Below are 26,905 nucleotides of genomic sequence, written 5' to 3' on the forward strand. Positions count from 1 at the left end.
TGTAACGCAATTATGGTTGACAGATGTCAAAACAATTCAAATTTAAATCCCCACAAATTCGTTATTGCAGAAACTATGCCGATTGTAATTTAAGTGAATAAAGTTTTTGTGGTTGTTTTTTATACAATGGTGCGTTACGCAGAACTAAAGGGTCTTTACGAAGTCGAAAAAACGATAGGATGTGGGGGTTTTGCCAAAGTGAAATTAGCGACTCATATCGCGACGGGCGAAAAGGTGGCAATCAAAATAATGAACAAAACGGGGCTTGGGGACGACTTACCTCGGGTCAAACTGGAATTGAAGGCCCTAAAATCGTTTTCACACCAACATATCTGTAAACTGTTTCAAGTGAGTACAATTTAAGGTGTTATGTTGTGCTCCTGCAGGGATTTGTTTTTAGGTAATCGAGACAGAAACTCACTTTTTCATTGTCATGGAATATTGCGCTGGGGGTGAATTGTTTGACCACATAGTGGAAAGAAATCGGTTGAGTGAAGCTGAAAGTCGCACATTTTTTCGACAAATTGTCTCAGGGGTGGCGTATTTACACAGTTTGGGTTATGCACACAGAGATTTGAAACCAGTAAGAATCTGGTGTTTGTCTTCCAGAATACAATTTCGTTTTTTAGGAAAATGTGTTGTTGGATAAGAATCAGAATTTGAAACTGATTGACTTTGGTTTGTGCGCGAGGCCTGAAGGGGGGATAGAGAGCCCCCTTTTTACTTCTTGTGGGTCTCCAACATATGCAGCTCCAGAGTTGGTGTTAGGAAAACAATATTTAGGTCCTGAGGTCGACGTGTGGGCGATGGGGGTCCTACTCTACGCTCTCCTTGTAGGGGCGCTGCCGTTCGACGATTTCAACATTGATAGTCTCTACAAGAAGATTCTAGTAAGTTGAACACCATTTATTGTTCTAATCTGGCACATAAATGTCTGGCTTTGGTAAAAAACTAATGTCAATAACATATTCAGCTAAATTAAAAGGCCCCGAATGTTTCCTGTGCAAGGACCAGTGCATTCCCAACTTATGGTACAACCGATTGTTTTCCGACTTCAAAGTCTTCCGTATCGAACGCAGCGTTCTTTTATTGAAATAAAGCGTTGGACACATCGAACATCCCAACGTGCAGCAGAACGTTATGCATCCACAGAAAAACCAAAATATGTTGTTAATAAAGTGTTTTTGCAATAGTCTATTTATGAGGAGAATCGTCACTTCGAACTCTTCCTGTGCCAAGCGAGCTCTCAGCCTTGGGGGTATCTTGGTACTGAAATTGTAATTGAGACCAAAAAGAGTTACATGACCATTTCCGATTATCAGTACGGGTTCTGTAGGGCCACCGTTTTGAAACACTGCACTGTAAATACTTCCAGAACTATTGGAGTCCGTTGGCTGCATTTTCTTTTAGAGATATTTGTCAAGGGTGACATTTTTGTGACGGTTTTAGTTATAGCTACGGGATATCGATGTCATTTTTTTATTTTCAGAGCGGAAAATACGATGAGCCGTCCTTCATGTCTCCCGAAAGCAGACGTCTGATCAGATCCATGCTCCAAGTAGAACCTAAGAAGCGCATAACAATTGAAGAGCTGCTGTCCCATCAGTGGCTAACTCTCGGTATTTTAGACCCCGTGAACTACGTCTCCACAGACTATAAGAAGTACGATCAAGAATGCGTAAACGTTATGGCATCCTTTTACGACATTCCTTGCGAGCGCATGTGGCGTCATTTAAAAAAATGGAAATACGATTATCATACGGCGACTTATTTTTTACTGCTCGCAAGGAAGAAACGTGGAACTACCGTGAAGTTGAACAGTCTTTCGGGGCAGACGTATTTAAAAGTGAAGTTGGAGGAAACTCCCAGGAAAGAAAGGCCTCATCTTAAACCGCTGATGTTAGTTCAAGCAGAGAATTTGAAGTGTAATGGTGTGAAAACGCCGTATTATGATTGCGAAGGTGGTGAGAATACTCCTGTGAAGAAGAGCGAGAATTGCGATAGTCCTGGCCGATTCGTGGAGCCGTCAAAGCCGGCGTCTGTGAGGAAGCCGGTCAAGAGGTTGAGAAGTCCGACCTTGGGCGGGGAGAACTCTCCAGGTGAGTAGTTTTTAGCATTTGTTTGGGAATTCAAGATTCTTCAAATTCTTTGCAGTCGCATTTTAGATTCTTTAAAATCTTCGTATTTTTAAAATTCTCTATAGGAATTTAGACTTTAGACTCTTCATTAGTTTCGATCTTTTTTAGTCTTTTTGAATTCTCCCTTTAGATCCTTCTTGATTTGTCCAATATTCTCAATGTTTTAGAATTTGTGGATTTTAAAATAACAGCAAAAATTGAATACAAAAATGGTGGAGCACTGCCTTCACTTCATTACCAAAAATAACCACAACTAATACAAAATAAATATTTTATTAACACTGGTTAACTGACAACACTACTTCTTCTTGTTAAGAGTTCTCTGTTTCTCCCCGTGCACAACCACCTGCTCTTCCACATGCAGCCCTTTTCTTCTTCTAATCGCTTTCCTCAACTTCGTCGCTCTAACCGCCGATTCCACATTTACATCTTCTTCCTCCTCGTCATCTTCCACCGGTTCGTAAAAAGGATCTCCGTCGATAATCTCAAAATGGCTGAATTTGAGCGTCGGCATAGCTTGTCCAGACGTCGTCTTTCTAATCTCGTTAGCAAATCCCGTACTTTCAACAACTGGAATTTGCGCTTTGACCAGAAAACTCCTCTCTTGTTCATCCATTCCGACGGCATCTAAAACTTTACCGTGTCTCTTGCTGACCACCGCGTAAACTTTTCCAAGAATGTTCGTGTTTACTTGGATACTCGTCGTGAACATCGGTTCCATGAGTCGTTGCTGCTGTTTTTCGAACGCCTCCCTGAAGGCGGCGCTCAAAGTTGACTCTATGTTTACATTAGATTTTGTTGTTCTGTCTAGAAGGCGGTCGTCGATAATTTCAAAGTTCTTTATCATGAAGGCGCAGTTTTTCAGCGGTTCTTCGCACAGAGGACCGGCTCTGCAGCAGGAGTTGAAGGCGTTCACAACGAACTGGTCGAAACAGGACCTGGCATCGGTTTCGTCCAAAGTTTCGAAGATGCTTCTGGAGTAGTTTCCAGTGGCGTTGATTAACACGTTGACACTGTCGCTCATTCGACCGACGCTCCACATGTGTTTGAACCCGCTCCAGCCGTTGGAAGCGTCGAAAGCGGCGTTGATTTGTTCTCTCGTGTGTTTCAAAGCGATGTTCATAGTTTCATTCTTGAATGTTTTTAGAGTCGGTGTTTGGAGTTCATGTGGTTTAGTTTCACGTTTAGCAAAAAGTTCTAGACCGCTGACTTGGTGATCTTCTATAGCGTTCAGCACCTTGTAGTTTCTCTCAAGTTCTATTGAAATAGCTTCTGGTAATCCCATCACCACCACTGTAACTCTAATTTGAGAAGCTTCTCCTGTTACTCCATTCTCAAAGTCTTTTTTGTCGGTTTTCACGGTCTCTCTGAGTGACACCATGGGACTAGACACGTTGACTTCAATCTTCGCGAACTTGGATGTGAGATCCTCGATGCACTTCGCGAGGTGCACGTCGCCAGCGGTGAGTAAGACGTACTCGCCGGTTTCTTGAACGACAACCTGTACGCAAGAATCGCTCTGCATTAGAGTTCGCAGACCTTGGCGGAGTATGGGGATGTCTTTAGGGTTCGCTGGTTCTATCGCGTTACGCACGATAGGCGGTTGCGATGGGTGCTCCACGAAAGGAACGCATTGAAGTGTAGTGGAGAGCGTCGCCGTGCGTACGATTGCCGATTCAAGACCGGCAATCCCGCACACCGTCCCCGCCGCTATGGAATCAACAGGAACCAACTCGCGACCAAAAAGTAAATACAGTTCTTTAACGGTTATCAACTGCGCGTGGTTGGTTTCTCCAGGGACGTGGTTAGGGGACAAAACGTATATCTCTTGACCTGGTTTCAGAGTCCCGGAAAAAACACGGGCGAGAGCGATTATGGTGAAGTCCGCTTCGTCTTCCTTCACCTCTTTTGGGGGCTCCTCGGGCTTTGGTTCACTTCTTTCGCCTCGGGCTCGTGGAATGAAAATCTTCGGGGCATTCTGAGCCAGGTTTTTATTATCGACGCAGAACATTTTCGAGACGTAGGCGATACACGGCTCGGTTTCATCCCAAGTACTTTTTTTGAAAACGGTGATTAGAGTCTCCAAGCAGCTTCGGTGGTGTTCGTTTTCATACAACCGATCGTAGTTTAGTAAATATTTAATTTTATCCTCATTGATTTGGTTTGGAGGTGGGATTATTTTCATACATTGGTGTAGGATTGTTTCTGCTAAAGGACTCCATGCTTGCATAAGTGCTTTGAGTCGGATTTTAGGGTCTGTGTGTTTCATCTCTCGGGTAATATTTTCAATATTGAGACGCTCGGCAATCATTGGCACTTCGTCTTTCTGCATTTGGATGACAATCATTGAGTAGACGTGGACGATGGTTTTTAAACATAACTGTGTGAAGACATTCGTTTTTCCTTTTTCTATCGCCCCTAATTTTATCGAGTTTGTTTTCCCGTCGACGTAAGCATCAAAGTTCCACAATTTAGAGTTGATAGAGTCCAAAGTTTCGTTTTTTAGTATCTTCAAAAACAGTGGGGCCATCTGTTTGGTGGTGAAACCCCAGCCATCGAGACCGCTTGCAAAAATCACGTTACCAACATCAGGAGAAAACAAAAGACCTGTGTCTTCAATATCTACATCACAGTATTCGTATTGGTACAACTCAGCAACGATGGCATTGCAGTCTTCAATTGCGTGTAAAACACATTGAAAAATTTCGTTTACGTTCTTTCTCAAATCCACGATGAGTTTGTCCATTTTGTTTAGGATGAGCAACATTTTGCACTTCTCGCTAAACGCTAGTTTTATCGCTTCTCGAGTTTGCACACACACTCCTTCAACTAAATCTACTACAACCAAAGCTCCATCACAGAGCCTCAGGGCTGCTCCAACTTCAGTGGAAAAATCAATATGACCTGGCGTATCTACCAAGTTTAGTAATACTGGTATCTCTTTTTTCGTGTCTTCATCCACCACCATACTCACAAGCGAAACTGCGCTACTTTTCATGGTAATTCCACGTTCTTGCTCATCTAATCGATCATCCAGATATCTGATTGTACCAGCTAATCGTTTGCTTACAATTCGATTTGTGGCCAGTAAGGAGTCTGCAATTGTGGTTTTACCGTGGTCCACATGTGCTAAAATGCATACGTTACGAACGTAGCCCGCGTGCCGCATGGCTTCGTTGAGATCTTCAGCAGGTGGTCTGTCGGAATTCATTCTAAAATAGAGAATTTGTGTAATTCCAACATTAGGGATGTTATTGTTGCTGGTTTTAATTTGTTTGTAAACTTACATGGGGACAGTTTGCAGTTTTGGGCACGAAAATGAGGAGTTCAATTTTGAGGTTATGTTGTGTAAGTCAGCTGTCAGTTGCACGTGGGGGAACGCGCTAAAGGGGAGTTTAGATGTGTAGTGTTTTGAAAAGCACCGTTCACACTTGTTTTTTTAATCATTTTGTTCAAACAAAAACTGAGTTTTACTATTAAAGAGTTCCTTCTTTGAGATAATGGAATAGATTTGCTTAGAAAATTTAATTTTAAAAAACAACGGGTGTATCTAATTACAAATCTGGTAAAGAAAATTGTCACCATTTTTTGATTTTTTTTTATTACATAATTTATTTTTCATCTTGCATCAATTTAAAGAAACTTTTTTTGATCCGCTAAACAGAATAGAAATTAGTCATTTACAGTCGCGTGTGATAACTTACTTACGGCTACGCCGTCGTGCTTCAAACTGATTTCGTATTAAACTAAAAATAATTGGGTTTTTCAAAATTCATGAGAACTGCCCCATCTGACATTTGTAAATTTCATCATCTGTCAATTCTGTCAATTTTGTAGTTGGTGCACAAAAAGTACACAAGATGGCGCTGTATAAAAAACATTTTAATATTACTTTAAAAATAGAAATATTGTCTTAATTGAGATAATAATTTAGGTAAATACAACTTTGGTGATCAATCTTCATTATGGTAGAAATTTTAATTTTTAAACGCATCGGAGGAGCAGATGATTTGGGCAATTTTTACCGCACGGCGTGTGTAAACGCCCAGGGCGTTTGTAAATAAATATAACGTTTCCGAAGATGTCATTTGAATGTTAATTTGACGTTTACAATTCATGAGACCAAAAATAGTTTTTTGGTTTACCGTTAGGTGGCGTACATCTACAAACTTAAAAATGACCCAAAATCTACTATTCACTACATAATTTATTCAGAATAAAGTAAATTATTTCCTGAAATATGGATATTAAAATGCCGTGTTTAAAATTAAGCTGTTATGTCAGATTTGAAAGGCGCGTTTTTGACACATTTTGACATCTTAGGACGTTTAACGTGGTCTGCCCAACGTAGTATGAAAAAAATGTGTTTGGATTTTAAACTGGCATTCACGGCTGTTTTCATTCTGTTACCATCATTTTTGACGCATTCACTATCTTTCGAGCGGCACACAGAAGAAGGGGCATTTTCGTCGATTTATGCGCGTCCGTTCCAACTAGACAGCGGTTTGGACTACCTTTTAATCAACCAGTACAAGTTTGCACTGAAAGACGCGACGTCAAGTGCAAGATTCAGTATGACTCAGTATACCATTCTTCACCAGTGGCGCACCAATATGTTAAAATTGCAAAATTCTTTACTTTGACTCTAAAAAGCCATGGTCAACTTGCTCATATAATACGATTGTCACTGAGAAGATGGTATGGGTGTCCCGAGCGTTTGCGACATCTTCGGTTCAGGGCTACCAATGGGTGGGGTTCTAAAAAACAACTTCGCGCAGAGTTCAATTCTAGTTGACAAATTGAGGTTTTTTAAAATGATAATTGCGGATTATTAAAAATTTACAAATTTATTGTAATCATTTAGAGTTACGAGTGAGAACTTCTAGAAGCTTGAGATATAAACTATAGTAAAGTTTAATTGACATTGAAATTTCGATTTTCTGCTCTGAATTGTAGCTATTTTATATACTTTGCGCAGATTCTGTTTTGGAGTTGTCTTTTCAGCAAGTTAATTTTCGTGTCTTCCATAAATCCCCTTTGTCACGACAGCGGTGAAGGCAAAGTAGTTAAAACTTTAAATGACTACACTGCATCTTAGCACAACCTTAAAGGTGCAGATGTGTATATCAGTGTCCACTTCTTCAAGGGCTGTTACCTCCTTCTTTATGGCTTAAAACTCTTAAATTAGTTCAACTTTACACAAGTGTTCTAAACACTAATAAGAAAGTGCCGGAAAATATCGTCAGAGCAGTTGGTGAAGTGGCCTCTTGGGTGACATCCCTCACCCGACTCACGTTAAAATATCGTCGTTTTAACTTTGTTACTTTGAGACCCTTTATGATGTTAACGTTATAGAGGTGCTATTACGGACAAGATTTATTCAACATTTAAATTCGACGTTTTGTACTAATCAGCATTTATTTACAGTTCCCGCCAAGAAGATCACAACGGACAAATCCACTCCGAAGACTCCAGAGCGGTGAGTTTCGACCACAAAATCTCAGATTTATACGTTTCCTCTAGTTCGTTAGCAAAATTCTTTAGTTCGTCTGCTAATGAATGATCTTCATTTCTTCCAACTAATCGTACATGCGCCCCTGATTAAGCGCGTTCCGCTTGTGGTAATTGAAGCAGTAAAGTGTCGAGTATATGGAGTGTAGGGGTTGTAAACAAGGGGTTGAACGTGTTTGGTGAACCTGCACGCGGTTGCTGGCCCGATGGTCGGACATGTTTACCAGCTTTGATTATCATAAACATCGGTTTCCGGTCCGTTTGGAACGCGCAATTTGTGTTTGTACCTGAGCACGGGAATTTTATTAATATTTCTTTGGAGGAGGATCGATAAATTGTCAAAAAAGGACGAAGACAAAGAATTTCAACAACAAGAAATCTCAAAATCTGGTAGTTGAAGATATTTTCAGCCCAAAGTTTGTATGTTTCGTTTGGTTATTAATTGTTGTTTGTTGCAGGAAAAGGGTTTCTTCGAACTCCGAGACGCCCGGATCCGCCAGACGCGTCTTGGGAAGCATCGAAAAGTCTTTGCATAAAGTGAAACATGTGTTGATGACGCCGAAGAAATCTGTGGACGATGGCGAGCCGATTCTGCTCAGTACTAAAGTAAGTGTGAGACTGTAATAATTGAGTAATTTTTGTAATTTTTTTCGTTTGAAGGATTTGTGCAACGTTTCAACCACACAGTGCAATGATCCCGAGTACGTCATTACGGAACTTTCACAAGCGTTCCAGAAAAAAGGATTTTCCTGCGTCCGCAAAGGGTGTGTGTTCTTTGTTTGAATATTATGCACAAGCGATCGATGAGAAATAACGTTCGTTAATGACACTGCAATTTTCACACAACGCTCTGAAAACGGAGCGACTCCAAGTTTACCGCTTAAAATGATACATATGCGCATAATATTCATCGATTTCACCGGAGGCTTCGCAGTCAGAGAGTTTTAACATCTTTTTCTTGATGTTTAGTAATTTACGGGCCTCAATAACCGATATTTCAACAAGCCATTAGCATACCGGCGGCTAAACGAACGGCTCAAACGCCCCATAACTCATCCGATAATCAGTTTTACTAACACTTAATTAGTTATTTGTTAAATAAGATACTTTGCAGTTAATCAAAGCTGATAGCGAAGCGCGGAACATTTTTTTCGGACGAAAATTAACATCCACCTACGAGTCTGTTGGTAAATTTGTTTTCTTGATTACGCGGACTCGCCCAGGATGACAAGTTATATTTAATTTAGTCATTTTTTGTGTACCGATGGAATTTATCAACATAACAAGATCGACGAAATGTGGGTGTGTCACCTCCTCCTCGCACTTCTCTTCGTCGTTAAACCGTCTGAAATTAATTAACATCATAAAATTTTAATAACGATCCGTTACGATCATACCAAGAGAATCGCTTCCGGTATTTTCCGCACATAGTTACCTGAGCGTTGAAAAAATACAAATCGAAATGGCGCGTCTTCAACGATACCATCGTCTACGAGTTTTGCTCGATTTATCGCTTAAAAAACTCAAGGAAAACCGCCGAGTCGACGCTTACATTCATTGATGGTTTTTCATTGACTACTTGCCCTAAAAATCAACGAGCGCTGTCTCGCTCTCACGGATTCTTCACAGAACTGAAAACGGACGAAAGACCGGAAATCAGATCGACCACGGATCTACGTGACTCAATGTGGTGGAATAAGGCGCGACTTTTTTCGATCTTGACGGTTGGAACACAAACGATTCGAGTTATGTCGAGTTGGGATGGAATTCCGGGATTAAGGAAAGCCAAATCTAACGGTTCGAGTGTTTTCTAGTTTCTTTCTTGTCTGTTCACAAAAATCCGTTGCCGCATAACAGGTGTGCCGATCGAAGATTGAGTAAAAAGGATGAAAGCAAGAAAAGTTGTGTGCAGAATATAATATGGAAAATCTTGAAATTCTTTTTAGCATTTTATGTTTTTAGCATTAAATTTTCAGATTTCCCAATTTTTAATTTCCTTTTTTCAACCTCTCAAGCATTAAAAATGTTTCTTTGAATTTGTTTTAAATTCGTTTTAGATTTTTCTCAGACCTTGTTGAGGGTCTTTAGATTTACATTACTCTATAGATTGTCTTGGTATTCAATATTTTTTCAGATTTTTCTTACATTCTCCAAATTTTTTCAGATTTCTCTTAAAATTTCTAATTTTTTGTTAGTTTTCTTTAGATTCTTTGCAAATTATATCTACAATTTCTTTACATTTTTCTTTCATTCTCTAGATTCTCCTTGAACCTTAGATATTCTCTTTGTATTTTTTCTAGATTTTGATTCTGAATTTTCTAAATTTTTCCGTTCTGATTTTTAGGAAAGTTTTTTTTTATTTTGCTCGAGTTTCCTTCAATTTTCTAAATATATTAAATTTTTCTGTATTCTTGTATTCCTAGAAAAATTAACACAAAATTGTTTTCTTAAGTGGTCTCAAATACATTAATTATCAAAACAATTTTGACAAGACAAAATTCTTCTAAAAAGGAAGTAGCAGAGTGTATACTGGACCACAGCTGTCAATTCTTTGTGGAATAGTAGAGCCAGTCAAATTTCTTCCTGATAGATTTTTGCATTATTTGTCTTAAACTCGGTATTGGACCCGTTCATTTTTATTCGCAATTTTAAAAATAAGTATGTCAATTTTGTGCTAGTTTGCGGGACAGCATTTGCAGGAAATTTGAAAAGTGCTTGCCCAAGAAGAAAATAAAACTTTGATAAGAAACTCCGTTTTAATTTTGGAAATGAGAATTTATTGCCACTTCTTGATAAACCTAGAGTAATTATAATTCTATGTCGGTTGTCATTTCCAATTAAACTTGTATTTCTATAACAATGACATTTTTAATAACGTCTTATTCCATAATAATGATTACTCTAACTATTGTGAAAATAAGGAAATAATTTAACATCTTTCATTTCGCTGATAAGATTTTTCCATGCGAGGTCAATACGGTTTTCATAATTTCCGACAGCTAATTAATTCTAATTTCGAGCGTCGCTCCCGGCGACAAGTTCCTTCTTTTTTATTAAATTTATTCATGAATCTTAACAATAATCATAGCTTCTGGCTTTTTCAAATCAATTTCTATCCCTCATTAGTTTGCAATTAAGCCTTCGGCACGATGATAATAATTTTTAATTGATTTGATTTGAAATATGTGGTTCATTCTGGTTTATTATAGTATCGCGAAATGGTTTATTGTTCTGTTTCGACGTGAAAAATATAAATCAGATAACAAATCGGATAATGTGTAGTGTCTTCTAGCTTAAGAATCGTTTAGTTGTTAAACAACGACTACGATTGCGTTCCCATGCATAAATTACGTCCACTTTGGTCTGAACTGCTGTCCATTGAGTACTTCAACAGAACATTTGAGCGGAATTACGTTAACAACATCTAAAGCGGGTATTTGCATTGCTCGACGTTAACAAGGAATTGTTATATGACCTGCCGGGAATTTTAAAGAACTCGCAGTTTTCCCTCCTAGTAACATTTTTTTTTCAGATTTGTCCTCCGAGGGAAAGTCGAAGCGAACGTCTTGCACTCCTGCAACGGTTGTTCTTTTGAATTGGAGGTTTGTTACCTCCCCTGCATGGGTCCTCCAACAAGATCCCAAAACTACGACACTCCCCCTAAATCAATTCTCAAAAACGGTCCGTTAAATTTTAATACTCCGACGAACTCCAAGAATAAAAAGTTCGAACTGGTCAAAGACTTTGCCTTTGTGGGAATCAAGAGGAAGCGTCTCAAGGGAGATTCGTGGTGTTACAAGAAAGTCTGCGAAGAAGTCTTAGCGGTCGCGACTAAGGATCTGAAACAAGTGACAGAATCCGCAGTGTGATCAAAGAATTTTATTGATGTATTTATTGTATCTACCGGTGGTATGGTTTTATTTCGGAGCCAGAGTGCTTAATATATTTTTCTTAAGAGCTTGGTTCTATTGTGTTAAATTTCCGTATCTTTCTTCATTAGTTGAAGGTAAGTGAGTAATAATTTTTTGGGTAATTATGTAATAATTGGTAGTTTTTTTGGTTAATTGTTGCATTGTCGTGTTAAAAATGACCGTGGTTGTGTTAAATTAGACCACAAATAGTTCTTGGGTGATTGTGTAATTTGCTGAATTTGGTGAAATCTACGAGGTAATTGGTTATTGTCTACCAACGTTTCTAAAAATAGAGAAGTGTTTTAAGACATGCAATTGATTAAAACATTTGGTTGGGATATAAATGGAATAATTTTATTATTCATTGTTTAGCTTTGATTACTTTTAAAGAATCGAGTTCGTTTTGACTGGTTTAATTGCATCCATCTTTCATTGTCGCTCTGTGGTTGTACGAGTGCTGATAACTGCGGGGCCTTTATTAGTCATTAATTTTGAATTTGTGATCTAACAAGACCAGGGATGCGATTCTCGAAATCACACTAAAAGTTTAGAGCACTAAATTTTTAGTACGAGAAAATCAGTGTGGTATCAAAAATAGTGTATTCTCCATCATCAGACTAAAAAGTGCACTAATATTTTAGTGCGGTCTAAATATTATCTTGGCAACATCGCAAAAACAGTTTGTCAGGCTGACTGATCTCAAAAAATTAACTTTTCCAGTCAAATGTTCAACAAAAATAAATGCAGCATTAAAGCCCCCACAAGAAATCACAGCAAAATGAACAAATTTTATAGTTTTGCTACTTTTTGATACGATTTTTGACTCGTGAAACCATAATCTCATGAGAATATCTCATCGTGGATCCAAACTTTTAGCGCAGGGTAAAAAGTATAACTTGCGTGTTATTGAGAAGCAAAAGAAATCATCTAAACTTTCTGAACAACTTTTGGTTCTTGTACAAGGCAATTTTGTGTCTATCTTTACATGAAAAAATGTCCAATAACTTTGGAGAACAGAAAAAACTTAAAAATACATCAGGCGTGGAAAGACTTTGCTCAAAATTTAAAATAAGGCACAAAAAACACCAACAGACAACAGCACGAAATGATCCAGTCAAACAGAATGTGTTAAATTTGAAAGAAAGAGTATTTTTCCAATCAGTGGTGTTGCAGAAAAAAAATATCATGATAACACTAAAACCACCGCAATTTTTGGAGTAGGCATGGTCTTGAAATTAAATGTGTCTTCAGTAAATCGAAAAGTTTTACAGAGTTTTCTATCTCCCACATTTTTAAGGAATTTTCTATATATTTTGGTTTCATGTAAATTTGCTGCTACTACATCTAAGTTAAGACCTTCGTCTAGATTCTTCTTCTAATTTCATTGCTTTATCAAAAATTTTGCCAATCTAAATAAATTAGCATGCAATTTAGTCTGCTATCGAATACACTAATAATTTCATACTGAAAGTTCAGTACACTAAATGTTCACAGAACGTCGAGAATACACTTTTTGAATTTTCACACTAAATATGGATATTTAGAGGACTAAATCAAATCAGTACATTTCCAGAATCGCACCCCTGTTAAAACATAATTAAACTAGTCATCAAATTTTAGACAAAATTTGTACTGGAGCAGTGCAAAGTCGTTTCAAAAGTAAAATTGCCTTCTGATTTTAAATTCAAAGCCCGTTTTGCTTTATCAGGTCAGGACTCAGAGATATTTGTAAAATGTGTTTTTTTTTTGAGTTCTTTGCGTTCGCTTCTGTTTCTTCAGTTTTGTTTAACAACTTGCAAAATCATGTAACTCGATAATACATCATTGGAAAGGTAATTAAATAAGCTTTTCAACGAACTAAAAACGAACTGTTTTAAAAAACTTTTTGACACTTTTTTGCTCCAGAATTTGTACTTCGTTGTTTTTTTGTAATACATATGTCATTGTCATTATAAAGGCTGACGTCTCTGCTTTCTAACGCTGTATTAAAAAAGTTATTATCTCTTCGCATTTAAAAGTTACAAGGAATTATAGAGGGATTTTTAGAAAGAAAAAACATGTTTCATTAACCTTCGAAGATTATGTAAAAAATTTAATATGAATGCTTACAAAAGTGTAATTTTTCGATAAATCTTGCGTTTCAAAATGATTTCATTGGTCAGAATAAATCAGCGGAAAAAATTTGCAGATTTTTTTTATAATTTAAACAAATTTGAAGGCGTTTTCGTATAAATTTAGATCATTTTTTGCCCCAGATAAAATTTTCGTAAAATTTAATTTCATCGCTTACTGCCACCATATTGGAAAAAAGTTTAAGTGAATATGCAAAAATTAAATTTTCAGTGACATCCACCTCCACATTTTGTGCTAACTTTTCAACAGATTGGCGAGTATTTGTGTTTATTAGTTACTCATTGTGTTTTCCAAAATATATGTAGAATTTCTTTCGAAGATTCCTATTCTTTAATTTTTTTAGTCCATAAGCAAACTAAGAACTCTTGATGATCAATGGATTATTCTGGATTGCGTTTGCATTAAAGTCATTTTAAAACTTGATATGTGTGTTTTGAAATTAGGAGTTTTAAGCAATGGCATTGATTTTTTTTATGAAATCGCAACGAAATAAAAAAAAATGAAGAAACCCAATGTTTTTTGTTCTTTAACCTCTAAACGATAAAAGATAGCAATGCAGTCAGCGCATCAAAAGGCAAGTTCTTAATCTTTTCATTAAAGGATTATAATAAAAAAATTGATGTAATATGAATCTTGAGTTATAATATTATGCAAAATTGTCTAAGGAAATCACTAAAAACTGCATTTTTTTAATCATGAGATCAGTTTTTTACAAATGTCATGGGAAGTACTTATCCCAGTAATGAGTTTTAGAGCTCGTTGGAAAACACTGCTGCGCAATACCATAACTTTGCAAGTTTGCAAGAAAAATTGAAGTAAATAAATATGTATTTTTTTGTAGTTTGTTGAAGAATTTTTCAAGACTTTCCACTTCTTCAGTACAAAATTTGTTGAGGGTCACATCTGGAAGTTTAACAATCGCTTTCATTTACTTTTTTGTCAGTTCCCTTAACCGTTTAACCAAAATTCTCTTGTCATTCCTTTTTTTTATTGAAACTTACTCACCTAATTGTATCGTGTATAAAATGAAACACGAAACGCTAAGGTTACTCTTTTTGTGGTCTTTTTTCTCCGAATCTATTAATAACATTAATTGATGTCTCCAACATCTCATTACTTTTTTAAGTCCGTTATTAGCAAACTTCTTCCAGTTGATCTACAACCTCACAAACCGCCCACTTCGGAAACCAGCAGTTCTTGACCCTTCCCTGTTATTAAGACTAACACAAGAATCGTGTAGCTACTAATACCTAATAACGACCACTCACATGAAGGGAATTCCATAACAAGGCACGTGTCATTTCGAATCCACCTGTCACGTGACACCTGATGCACCATGAACCCGAACCGTTAACACATGCGGCTGATGGATATCCCACCATATGGGAGAACCAGTACTAATCAAAATTTTGCAAAAATTCATAGAAAAAATTTACGCTTGATTGAAACGATAGTGTAGCATCATCGTGTGTTTTAAATAGAATCGTGCGAATGAATTATAGAACAGCTGTATGTAAACGACCGTCCTTAACATTCGGCTTGTAGAGCGGGAGACTTTGTACGAAGCTATGGCATGATTAAAGCTCGTTCATTAGCCTAATAATTCCGGTTATTATTAATTTTACGGTCGTTAATATTAACATATCGGTCAGTTGGTTTATGCGTTAATTAAACTGAATGTTACATATTACACCCGATAATACATAAGACTGAACATGGTCGTAATTAAGTGGAACAGTTTCTGTTTCTTTTAATAGCGGGTGTTGTGCACGCCTTCACTGTTACCAACTAAAATTCATGGTAATTGAGAGATTTGTGAACGATTAACTTGTTGTTATTGGTTGAGTATTATTGACCAGATAAATAAATAAGCAAGAAATATTAGACAGGAAAGAAAAGAAAGTTTGAGGTTGGAAAATTTATGTTATTGCTCACAATATCTTTACAACGTGGACGAAAAAACTCATGCAGAATGGACAATGGAACGGAATGTTGAGGTTTCTGTGATGTAACTGATGAAATGTTTGATACCTTCAAGACTACTAATACAACATATTTACAGATTCAGTTTTTCTTGAAGTTTTACGCAGGATTGTTTTGAAAGACTAATTAAATATTCTTACCGAGGAAATTTAAAACTCAAGGGCCTGTAGTTTAGAAGGATTTTCTGAAATCGAGGTTTTATAACTTCTTCACTTTTTTGTCTCCTTATTCTGTTTATTATTTTTTTATTTTTTTATTATTTATTTTCCTTATTTCTTTCGTCTTCTTATTCCGAAGCTGTAGTCTGTTAGTCAGGTCAGGATTCAGAGTTGTTCTTTAAAAATACAGGCAGATTTAGTTGGAACGCTGTCAAATTTACAGATAAAAAATTAAATCACAAACGAATGCAATAATTTACTGTAAATTCTGCAATTTTGCCAAAAAAAGAACGAAACGAAAAGAAACAATTGGTATCACTTTCGCTTCTGGGCAGGGAAAATCAACTTTCGCTCCTCATTTTCGGCGTCAAAATAGTACTTTCGCTCCGCTTTCAGAAAAAACAATTTTTAATATTTTTTATAAAATTTTGCAAATTTACACGTAACTCAAGAATTATATTATCGATTTTCATTGGAATACATCATTGGTAGATTGGGAGTTTCCTTTTAGACCCACCTTGAAGTGCATTATCATTTGTAAGGAGACAAAAAACATTGAGAAAATTTTCAAAAAATTAAAACTAATGTTTAGACGATTTTATCATAAATTAGTGTTATTGCTTACAAAATAGTACCTACAGGTGATTATTGACAATATTAATTAAAGGCGGCGTTGAAAAATTTCAGGAGGTATATGTCGTTTATACAGGGTGGCCCACTTAGGAGTCCAACATTTTTTTTGCTTGTAAACGGATTTTAATTAATTTAAAACAAAGATTAATGAATATGTGAGGCTTAAGTTAACGTTAAGTAAACTACGGCACCATCAAAAAAACCTTTTTAGCCCCCTTTATAATGGGTAAATTTTCCTATTTAGAATGTATAAAAAGTTAAAATTAAATTATAAAAAATTAAATTTATGTCAATGCGCAGACGCTCAACTCAACTGATTCCTATAGCAGTGGCGTGGCATCAATGGAATTCGAACAATTAACGCAAGTTTTAAGTTTCATATACAATTTCGCTCACTTTAAAAGAGGGAAACCTCAAATCTTTAGTTAAAAATGCAACTAAAATGCATCATTATCGCTTATGTGCCATGAAACTTAACTTTAGCCTGTGGTAAAATTTCCTACTGTCAACGCCTATGGCGACGGCTATCCTTGTTCATGCGCGTGTTTGTTGATATTTAGTTTTCACGGATAATAAGAGAAGTAGTCGATTTTGCTATTAAAAATAGCTATTTTCTTGCAGCGATTTACTAATGAAGTCTTTGAAATAACAAATGAAAGCGTTGGTTTTGTGCATTCCTGCTAACTCTGCTTTTTGACCAATTTGAATTTCTACACATTCTTACAGTTTCTGTATCCACGCATTGCAATAATTTTCATCGAAACAGGAAACCATAATAGAGCCGAAATGGGCCTCTGTAGGTTGAAGTTAATTATTATCAGACAATAAATTCAATCGAGAAACATTAAAAACGACAGATTAAAACAAAAGTCAGGGATGTCCATAACTGCTCTGGATTTTATAACCGGAGATGATTTTGTAGCCTTTGGAAATGTTGGCATAGTTTTTGCTTTTTTTCAGGTCCACTGGACCAGCTAGACGGTTGAATTTCAGCAAACGCGTGTTATTATTGCCACTTTATAAAATAAGATAATTTTGAATGATTTAAATTTAAATTAAGTCTAATAAATGAATCTTTTGAAAAAAAGGGTGTCGTCTGCAATGCCAAATTAATTTTTACCTCTCAGTTATCTTGGTTTTAAATTTTATCAAAATTCCTTCACAAATTACAAAGATATTGGGTTCAAAAATCTTATGTGGACCACCTGTATATACCACACGCACAAATGGAAACAATAAAAGTTAAAATAGGGTTAAAAAGGGTTAAAACTTTTTGTAATCGTCGGCAATTCAAGAATAGCAATTGAATTTGACAGATAACAGAACCTTGACAATTACCTACCTTGGAAGCAGAGGCGTTTCATCTAGTGACATTTTACGATAAAAAATCGTTTTAATAGTGTAAAATATGGTTCTAATGCATGTTACACGCCTGTTTAAAGTGCCCATGAATAAAATGTTTAATGTTTTCTGTCAATGACATACAAATCAATAAAGAGAAACGTGGTTATAATGAAATTACGTAAATTCAAGTAAAAGTTTTTACTTATAAACGAACCACATTTTTGACATTTTTTCATGGATTGATTTAAATACTCGCAAATAATGGAGACTGCGGGTTAGAAAACGTAACAATTTACCTAAATTTATCATTATTTCTTATGTAGATATTGTTGTAATGCAGGTTGTAAAATGTAAAATTAACTGATACTTACGTAGAATTTGAAGTGGATTATTTTACAACTGACCTATACTTCCGGTTACTTTTCAAAATAAAATCTATGGCCATAATTAAATCCATTTCACAGCGCTCTCTTCAAATTGCAATTAATAACAAATTGAAGTATTCTCTATTAAAATGTTATCCAAACTAATGAAAATAATAATTTATTCCAGGAATTTAATGTCGTTACGTAGTGTTTTTTTTTCATTCTGTATAAGTTTTGCACTGTATAGTATATCCGGTGAGAGATTGGGAGATTTCGGCAGTTGACATATAGGTTGGCAGCAAATTATGCTACAAAATACACTAAAAACACTAAATTCCTACGCGAAATGGGTTGACAGGGTTGTCAAGTAACTGGGGTTATTTTGTGATTTTAAATTTCGCGCGTATGGTACACTTTTTATTGCGTAGATTTAGTTACTTTTCTGTCATTCAAACTCTCACTGTACGAACTATAACACCTTGTCTAAAACTTTGTGGTTTAGGAATATAATTTTAAAACCATTAAAACGAACGAAATCGGTTAAAAAATAATAAATTAATGATCAAGGAATATACATATTCCACCTACAGTCAGTTTAGGTTGCAAGTGTCCACCTTGACAGTGAATTGTTTATTTAAGGTTGGAATCTTGATGAATTAATTTTCGAAATTTTAAGATAACATGGTTGGCATGATTTCATCCAGAATGTGACATTTAACAACTTTGACATGAAAATTGCTGTGCATAAAAGTTACGTAATTAATTAGTGCGAGTTCTTAAACATGTTCCAAGTGAAGTACCTTTTTCCTCAGATGCGATTGCAGTTTTAAAACGGTAACAAACAAATTTAATTGCGACGCATTACGATGGCAGAATTAACACGATCGTCTTTTGTACCCCAAAACAACACTGCCATTGCAACATTGGCAACAGGAACGAATTACACGATGAAAATTTTAAAATTTGTGACCTTGGGTGGACATTTGCAACCTAAACCAACTGTAAGATTTTCGAGTACAATATCAGCTTATTATTGTGGCTGATTTCTGAAAACGCAGAAATACATACGTGCACGTCAAAAAAAATCATGTTTATTCGTACATCCAGTGCTATAATACGAAAAAGTTTGTCACCTTTTTCAGTAATTAATATTGTTTTGCGATTATTTGCATATGCACAAGTCGCAAAACCACGTAACTTAAAATATTTTACTTATAACTGTCAATAACTTTACTTACAACTGACCTATAGATCCATCAAACCTGTGGGATTAAACATCGTTTAATTCAGGATTAAGTTGTTTTTAATCCAAATTTTGTTCAGTTCAATGTTTAGAATGAAATTTATTTTAATCACAGACTACATTTAACTCGAAATTAAAAATATTTTTCTGCAATCGGATTTGATGTAGATGATAAAAGTTTTTGTCTTGAACTAAAAATTGTTGTATGTTTCTAAACGAATAGTTTTCTAGAGGAAACGAGTCAGCGCATCAAAACAAACAATTATGCGTAAAATCGCTTAGTCCACATTTTAGCTGTTGGATATTTTAGTGCGCTCGTTTTTATGCTTTAACGGACACTTCTACGACACCTTCAAAAAAAATATCAAAAAATTTCAGCCACGTGAAATTGAATAATCACCTTCTAATGTTTTGGCGCATTGGCTCGACTCGGTGAAAAAACTAGGCATTTATTTTAAGTTTTTTAAGTGCTTTATTCTTCTCAAAATGCAAACTATCTTAATAGGTAAATAAAAAATAAAAGTACTTTTATTTAACTAAGAACTTTAACTTATTTTATTCAACTAAGAAACATCAGAAGAGTTAGTTTTTATGGCAAATTTATAAAATTTCGACTCCATTACTTACTTTTAGGTACCGATTTAGGTATACAGTTCTTGATATTCATTCTAATCTTATGGTAACTTTGATGTAGTTTCAAATCTACAAAATTGGATCAGTTTAGTCTAATTTGATTCACGTCAGATTAAAATCATTGTTAATTTGGTTATATTTAAGTCAGACAGAGTTCAGTTTGAGTTTGAGGACTAATTATTATTATTAAAATAATAATTTGATGCCACTACAATGCTTGCAACGTTTTCAAAATTACGTAAATTTCCGGTTCACGAATTCTTATTAAATTTTTTCTCTGATTCCAAAAGTGATATTTCACACGACCATAATGGATTTAGTACTTTAGGTTCAGGAGCCGTGATCATATAAAGATCCCCATTACATTCACAGGGAGAAAATTGATGTCGGGCAGTGTTATTCACGGAGAGCTCGAGTAGCCGGCTCTAATACGCCGTCATAAATAGCCAGTCGAGATTGAAAAATCCCGGATTTATCACGATCTCTGCACTCACTTTCCTAATACCAATAAAACATCTCTGCTCTTCCTGCACTTGATTCAGAGTTTTTCTTAGTAAGCGTATTTATGCACGCGGCGAAAAACATACGATTTAAATCCGACGACTGGAATATTTTCACTGTTGAAAAGAACCATAAATCAATTATAGATAAACCGCTATAATGCGATCGTTGACATCAAAGGCCAGCGAGCCACCATCAAAATTAAACATCGCAGAAGATCAAAGAGTTGCAACGCAACAAGTAGCCCAAGCACTATAATTAATTTGTGGAAGTGATTTCGATGCTAAATCAAGCGGGTGACGAAAATAATTACAGCCGTATCTTTGCTTTGAAACTAATGTCGATCAACATAATTAGAAAACAATCAATCTTCGAAGGATCGGTATCTTTCATTCGTTTGCCTTTCATAAATCACAAATTAGTAAATGTGGATGCAATTTATGTAGTCGCGCAGAGAAGATGACGTTTATTTTCATACAATCCTGCGAGGCGGTACATATTAGGCATAAACAATCCTTGTTAAATCGCCGGTCTTCCCAACTTGGCCTGGGAAAAGTAACTAGAGGATTGTCGCCTTGTGTGATCTGCCGTTCTCCGGTTGCCGTATTTTCAGTTATCGCATCTTAGTTATTATCGGCGGCGGCGGAGGCGCGATAAATATGGACATCTCAGAGATTTCTAAAGATACAGCCTTACATGCACAACAAAAATTCCAACTTGATTTAGAAAGATGTTATAAATTTACCCTAAAGTAACTTTTCAGAGTATTGACGACATGTTTGTAACGTTTGTGCGTGTTAACTAGCGTACCAACATATGGCGTCCGAGGGTAGTTTCTTGGCGGGAATCTCTTCTATTTTAGAAACTGAAAAAGACGGTGTAACCCCCCGATCAGCTGTGCAGACGTTAGATTCAACCGTTCTTCCGTATGACGCGGATATCATTAAAATTTAAATTTAACTTGCTTTTTATCACCACCTCAAATTATTGCTACCGATATAATATGGTAATTCGGAGATTTCGAGGAAAGTGCTAACCAACATATGGTGCTTACAAATTGTTCCAGTTGATTTGGGGAAAAAGACATTAAATTAATTATTAGTGGAGAAACTCGTGCATTTCACTGGGTGGTACATATTAAAAATAAGTATCAATTCTAAGAGAATTTTTATTCATTAACTGAATTATCTAGTCGGATAGTATCTTGCGATCGTCTGTAGCAACTTTTGACAGAAAATAATGCCGAAAAAACTCTTGAAAATGACCGCTAAATTTGATTCCTAAATTTTAATTATGCATATTTCGTTTATTTATTTAACGTAGAATCAAAATCTAAGCAACTGTAATTTTGAGGTGTTCCTACCTAAGCAATTGCAAAAAAGTTCAAAATTTTGGCATATTTCAAGATTTCTCGAACTAGAACAGACAAAAAGAAGTGGTTTGTGGCATAATTTTTTCCCCATCTAAAATAATAAGAAACCGATCTTATCTCGGTTTTAAAAATTCAATTTTTTGAAAAAAAACTGAACTAATGTGTCTAAAAAATGTAAATTTTTAGTGTTTTTGTCCCTAACTTTTAAATTACTTGACTTATAGATGTCAGATTTGGTCTATTTATAGATTTTGAGCTGCCCTTTCGATAAATTAAAATTAGAAACCGATTTGACAACGTTTTCGTGCCAAAAACTCTTGCAAATGACGTCTAAATATGATTTCTAAAATCTGTTGAAGCTTATACAGGGTGATTTTGAAATAGCAGCGGAAAAAAAATCACTGTTTTACGGAAATACGTAGAAGACGTTTTCGGTGATTTTTATTAGTTTTAAGGTAAATGTAAAAATTCCAAAATCCCGATCTTACTCGGCGCCACTGATATGCACAAAATAATCTTAACAACAACGCAAAGCATTTTGTTGGTTAATAATGTACCTATGCATAGTAACATTAGTAACTTTAGTAATCATTGGCGTAGCATAAAAATTGGAATCAATTTTTATAATTTTTTTCTTAAAACTGAGACAGCAATTAAAAAAACGAAACCTGCTAACTTTCTTCATTTACAATAAGCTGTAATGGATTTTTTTTTCCGGCTCTATTTCAGAATCACCCTGTGTACAGTGTTTTCAGTAATGTTACGGTTATAGGCTAATGTCTATAAAGTAGGTATATAAGGTAAACTACTATCTTCAATTTTTATTTTTTTTATTATTTAAAAAGATACAAGGCTTTAAAATGGTCCAATTAAAATAATTTTATCCAATTTGGAATTTTCCAAAAATTTAAATAGTTTTTCGGTCAAATGCATATTTTTTTACTGGAGTCAGAGGCGTCAATAAGAGCAAGAAACAATACTTTCATTTTGTTTGATAAAGAAGAGAAAACTAATATTCGATAAATATTCAAAATGACTACAATTTTGATCAACATAAACATGTAACCGGTATAATAATGATAACTTTATTGTGCGGCAAATAAGTTTATTTTTCTAAATATGTATAAACCAACTACGCCACTGGTATAAAATAATAACCGTCAGTTTCATGTTAATCAAAAAGTTTCCTAGAATGACTTTGATTTAAAATTTGGTTGGTAGTTTTTTGCAAATTGATCTTTGATTTGATTAGTTTCAAATAAACTTGGAATAATTACTTTTGACGACTGCCTCTATCACTCTTTCCTTGTAGCCTTATCGTTACCTAACGCCCTGTATACATATTTCGTCAATTTTTAGTTTAAATTTTGTTTGATTTTTCGGTAGTCGAAAATTTGATTTCTTCGAAAAAAAATTTTATGACTAAAACCGTCAACTTTCTTCGATTTCCCGCCAATTTTTGAAGAAATTAACACTAATTTTATTCTATTATTCTTATTCTACGCAGAATTTCACCCAGAATTTAAATCTGGGTTCAAATAACTGAGTATATCGGTTATAGCCGATTAAAGATTTGGTTAGTGAATTGCTCAATATCTTCAAAACTACAACCGATAGTAAGAAATGGCCTGCGCCATTGTTTTTCTCGGGCTGTTTTTCTTTGGAATTTATTCTCAAATATGCAAAATTCGAAAGCCATTTTTTGCGGAAAAATTCAAATAATGATAAAAATTTATGAATTTTTGTTTTTTTGACTGCCACTCGTAAACTATTTAATCTACCGATTTGAGATTTGGCCTGTTAATAGATTTCGGACTGCTCTTTCGATTGATATACATAAATTGGCTAATCTGCCTGTAATACAAGTAAAAATTTTTGTTGGTAACTTAGCAAGGGAACACTATCTAGCGATCTCATGCAAATTTATTGTTTGACGTAAAATTTCACGTAGAATCGAAATTTATTTTTAAAATAACTGAATAAGCAATAAGCAATTGAAACTTCGAGATGTTAATTGCAAAGAAGTTTGATTTTTGTGTAATTTCGGCGAATTTAAGGCTTGATCTGAAAAGATATCCTAAATTTGGACCTGCTATAATAAAGAATGTACATTTTGAATATTGAAAACGTCACTCATCTTCTTCGGCACAAAACTGCTGTAAACTTGATGATAATAACAGATTGAATTAATGTTAAGGAAACATGAAATAGACCTATTTAAAAGCACTAAATGAGACAAGAAATAGCCACTCAATATTAAACAAACAATTAATAAAAATTGCTAAATGAATTATAATTGCGGTTTTAAGCGTAATAATAATATAATCTTATTACTCCAGAAATGACGTTCTCATAACATCCTTAGCGCCCGGTGAACCTTCGCCAAGAAGAAAGCGGTTATCCACAGCCGCGATTTGTTGTAAACATCCCGCAGCCGCTTATCTGCCGTTCATAAAACACACATAAAACCAATAGTTCTAAATCTGATCTCATCAGGTGGTAAAGAGGAAAACGCACAGTTAAATATATCTAGTTAAAATAATCTCCTCGATCCGGATGAGACCGCCACTGAGCGCCATTTGCACAGAATGGCAGTAACTAATGCCCTCCCGCGGCAGTAAACTACAAATAATTGTTGCAGATAAGATAGCGGCTGCTGAGGTGCCAGAAGTGATTTACATAAGGCTCATGGTTCTGGGTTAAGTCGACTACACAATATGGATAATGTAATGTGGAGATCTCAAGTCAAGGGATCAGCGGCGCCCGATTTATGGAGGAAAAAATGATCACTGAAACAGCGATTTGCTTCATTAAGACCAAAATTGGCGAAGTTGCCGAAATCTTGTGATTTTCGAAAAATTGCAATGTATAAAATGCATTACGCACATTAGCATTAATAAACTATTATTACCCGTAATTGCGCGAAATGTTCTTAACATTAGCATTGATAATTCCATGTTATTATTAGTAATCGCCTGATATTCGCAATTAAAACTAACGACTGCTAAACCCGACATGCTGTCAAAAATATTTTCACCGTTTCAACTGGTCGTTTTTTTCTGGATTCCTTTTCGCCGCCACTGCTTCGTCGGAGCTTTCGATTTTATCTCCATTGTCGTTAGTCCGCGATTTACGACTCGTTACTGTCGGTTAATACCTAATTTCGGATGATCTGTGTTCTTCAAAGAGATATTTACCGAAGCCACTCTAAACAAACATTATCCTCGCGCTCTGTACGTGATTTATCATAGATCGGTTCGATTGCTATCTTAATACAGTACAAGTTGGACGCGTATTTCATATGCAGGGAATGTATCATTTGAGGGCGCCGGTTGAGTTCTTAAATTTGATGTAATTACGTTTGATTTTTTTTTAATTGTTACTTTGCGATTGGGAGTTTGCATGCAAATAGAAAGTAATGAGGTGTTATGGTATCTCTATATCGCAATGATTGAAGGAGGGGTTGTGAATATAAATTTGCGCTTAGAGGTGACGGTTATAGAGATAAGGACTTTGAGATGTGGACGGGCTGATTATACGAACGGGAAGGCAAGAAGTAGCCGGTTGAGCTAAAGAACAGTTTGAAGCAATTACTAGAATTTCGAAAAATATTGAAAAAATTGTAGTTTTAACTATGTTTAAGTGGTGTAGTAACAGAATCCAAAGCAAAGAAAGCTGAATTCGAATGCAAAACATGTCAAAACTTAAGAAATATGGGAGCACAGGTAAGAATTTGTTTAAAATAGAAAAAATATTATCACAAGAGGGAATAGGAGAATTAATTTCTAAGAAATCTTCTAGAATCTGAAAAAAGTCTATAGAATCCAAAAAGAACTCAAAAATTTCCAAGAAACAAAAATGTAGGAAAAAGGAAATAAAAGTCGACTATCTAAAGTATGGTAAAGTAATGGAAAAAAAAGGATTCTAAAACGCGATAAAAAATTTCTGAAGAATGTTTATAACACCTAGCTTAGAAAAGTATATTGTAAACCAAGTTGCAAAACGGCCCTTATTTCAGCGTGAGTTCGAAATTCGCACACGAGACGCCTAGCTTAGAATAGTATATTGTAAAACGAGTTGCAAAACGGCCTATATTTCAGCAAGAGTTCGGAATTCGCACACGAGACGCGTACCTTAGAATAGTATATTGTAAAACAAGTTGCAAAACGGCCTATATTTCAGGTGAGTTTTAAATTTGCACACGAGACACCTAGCTTAGAATAGTATATTGTAAAAAAGTTGCAAAACGGCGTATATTTCAGCCTGAGTTTTAAATTCGCACACGAGACACCTAGCTCAGAATAGTATATTGTAAAACAAGTTGCAAAACGACCTATATTTCAGAGTGAGTTTGAAATTCGCACACGAGACGCCTGGCTTAGAATAGTATATTGTAAAACAAGTTGCAAAACGGCCTATATTTCAGCGTGAGTTTTAAATTTGCACACGAGACACCTAGCTTAGAATAGTATATTGTAAAAAAGTTGCAAAACGGCGTATATTTCAGCCTGAGTTTTAAATTCGCACACGAGACACCTAGCTCAGAATAGTAGATTGTAAAACAAGTTGCAAAAAGACCTATATTTCAGAGTGAGTTTGAAATTCGCACACGAGACGCCTGGCTTAGAATAGTATATTGTAAAACAAGTTGCAAAACGGCCTATATTTCAGCGTGAGTTCGAAATTCGCACACGAGGCGCCTAGCTTAAAATATTATATTGTAAAACAAGTTGCAAAACAGCCTATATTCCAGCGTGAGTTCGTTCTGCAACGAGTTTTTTTAGAAATATATCCAATATTACGACTTTTAGTTCGAATTCAAGTTGGCACCTAACCTCCATTCTTCAACGACTTTTGGTGACTTCTCATTCTCATAGCACGATTTTTAATGTCAGAATTAGAGACACTAAAAATCGTAAGAATGAAACTTGTTCTGTATAATGTTTACAGAATAGTTATTCTAATGCCGTAATATAACAT

At 35.5% G+C, this 26,905-nt stretch overlaps 2 protein-coding genes across 2 annotated transcripts; one reads left to right on the forward strand and one right to left on the reverse strand.

Annotated features, from left to right (window-relative positions):
* Positions 1 to 3: 3 nt before the first annotated feature.
* On the forward strand, positions 4 to 11,607 carry LOC148178252 (maternal embryonic leucine zipper kinase-like). The gene is made up of 8 exons (XM_088030933.1): positions 4 to 348; positions 401 to 583; positions 630 to 890; positions 1,490 to 2,099; positions 7,566 to 7,617; positions 8,108 to 8,255; positions 8,310 to 8,413; positions 11,182 to 11,607. Exons 1-8 carry the CDS (start codon positions 127 to 129, stop codon positions 11,516 to 11,518), a joined length of 1,917 nt encoding a protein of 638 aa, XP_087887059.1. The 5' UTR covers positions 4 to 126; the 3' UTR covers positions 11,519 to 11,607.
* On the reverse strand, positions 2,396 to 5,535 carry LOC148178253 (elongation factor-like GTPase 1). The gene is made up of 2 exons (XM_088030932.1): positions 5,426 to 5,535; positions 2,396 to 5,350 (listed from the first exon to the last, which is right to left on the reverse strand). The coding sequence occupies exon 2, from the start codon at positions 5,347 to 5,349 to the stop codon at positions 2,437 to 2,439; it is 2,913 nt and encodes a 970-aa protein (XP_087887058.1). The 5' UTR covers position 5,350; positions 5,426 to 5,535; the 3' UTR covers positions 2,396 to 2,436.
* Positions 11,608 to 26,905: the final 15,298 nt, after the last annotated feature.

The sequence above is a fragment of the Gnatocerus cornutus genome, chromosome 2 (genome assembly GCF_029298725.1).
Source record: "Gnatocerus cornutus isolate USDA-ARS CGAHR chromosome 2, icGnaCorn1.1, whole genome shotgun sequence".
In the NCBI taxonomy this organism is placed as follows: Eukaryota; Metazoa; Arthropoda; class Insecta; order Coleoptera; family Tenebrionidae; genus Gnatocerus; species Gnatocerus cornutus.

What these genes read in the sequence shown, in the direction of transcription:
- LOC148178252 (XM_088030933.1), top strand. Translation starts at nt 127, where the DNA reads ATGGTGCGTTACGCAGAACTAAAGGGTCTTTACGAAGTCGAAAAAACG. An exon ending in GTCTCTACAAGAAGATTCTA is followed by an intron (nt 891 to 1,489) that starts GTAAGTTGAACA and finishes TTTTATTTTCAG; the next exon opens with AGCGGAAAATACGATGAGCC. An exon ending in CGATTCTGCTCAGTACTAAA is followed by an intron (nt 8,256 to 8,309) that starts GTAAGTGTGAGA and finishes TTTCGTTTGAAG; the next exon opens with GATTTGTGCAACGTTTCAAC.
- LOC148178253 (XM_088030932.1), bottom strand. Translation starts at nt 5,349, where the DNA reads ATGAATTCCGACAGACCACCTGCTGAAGATCTCAACGAAGCCATGCGG.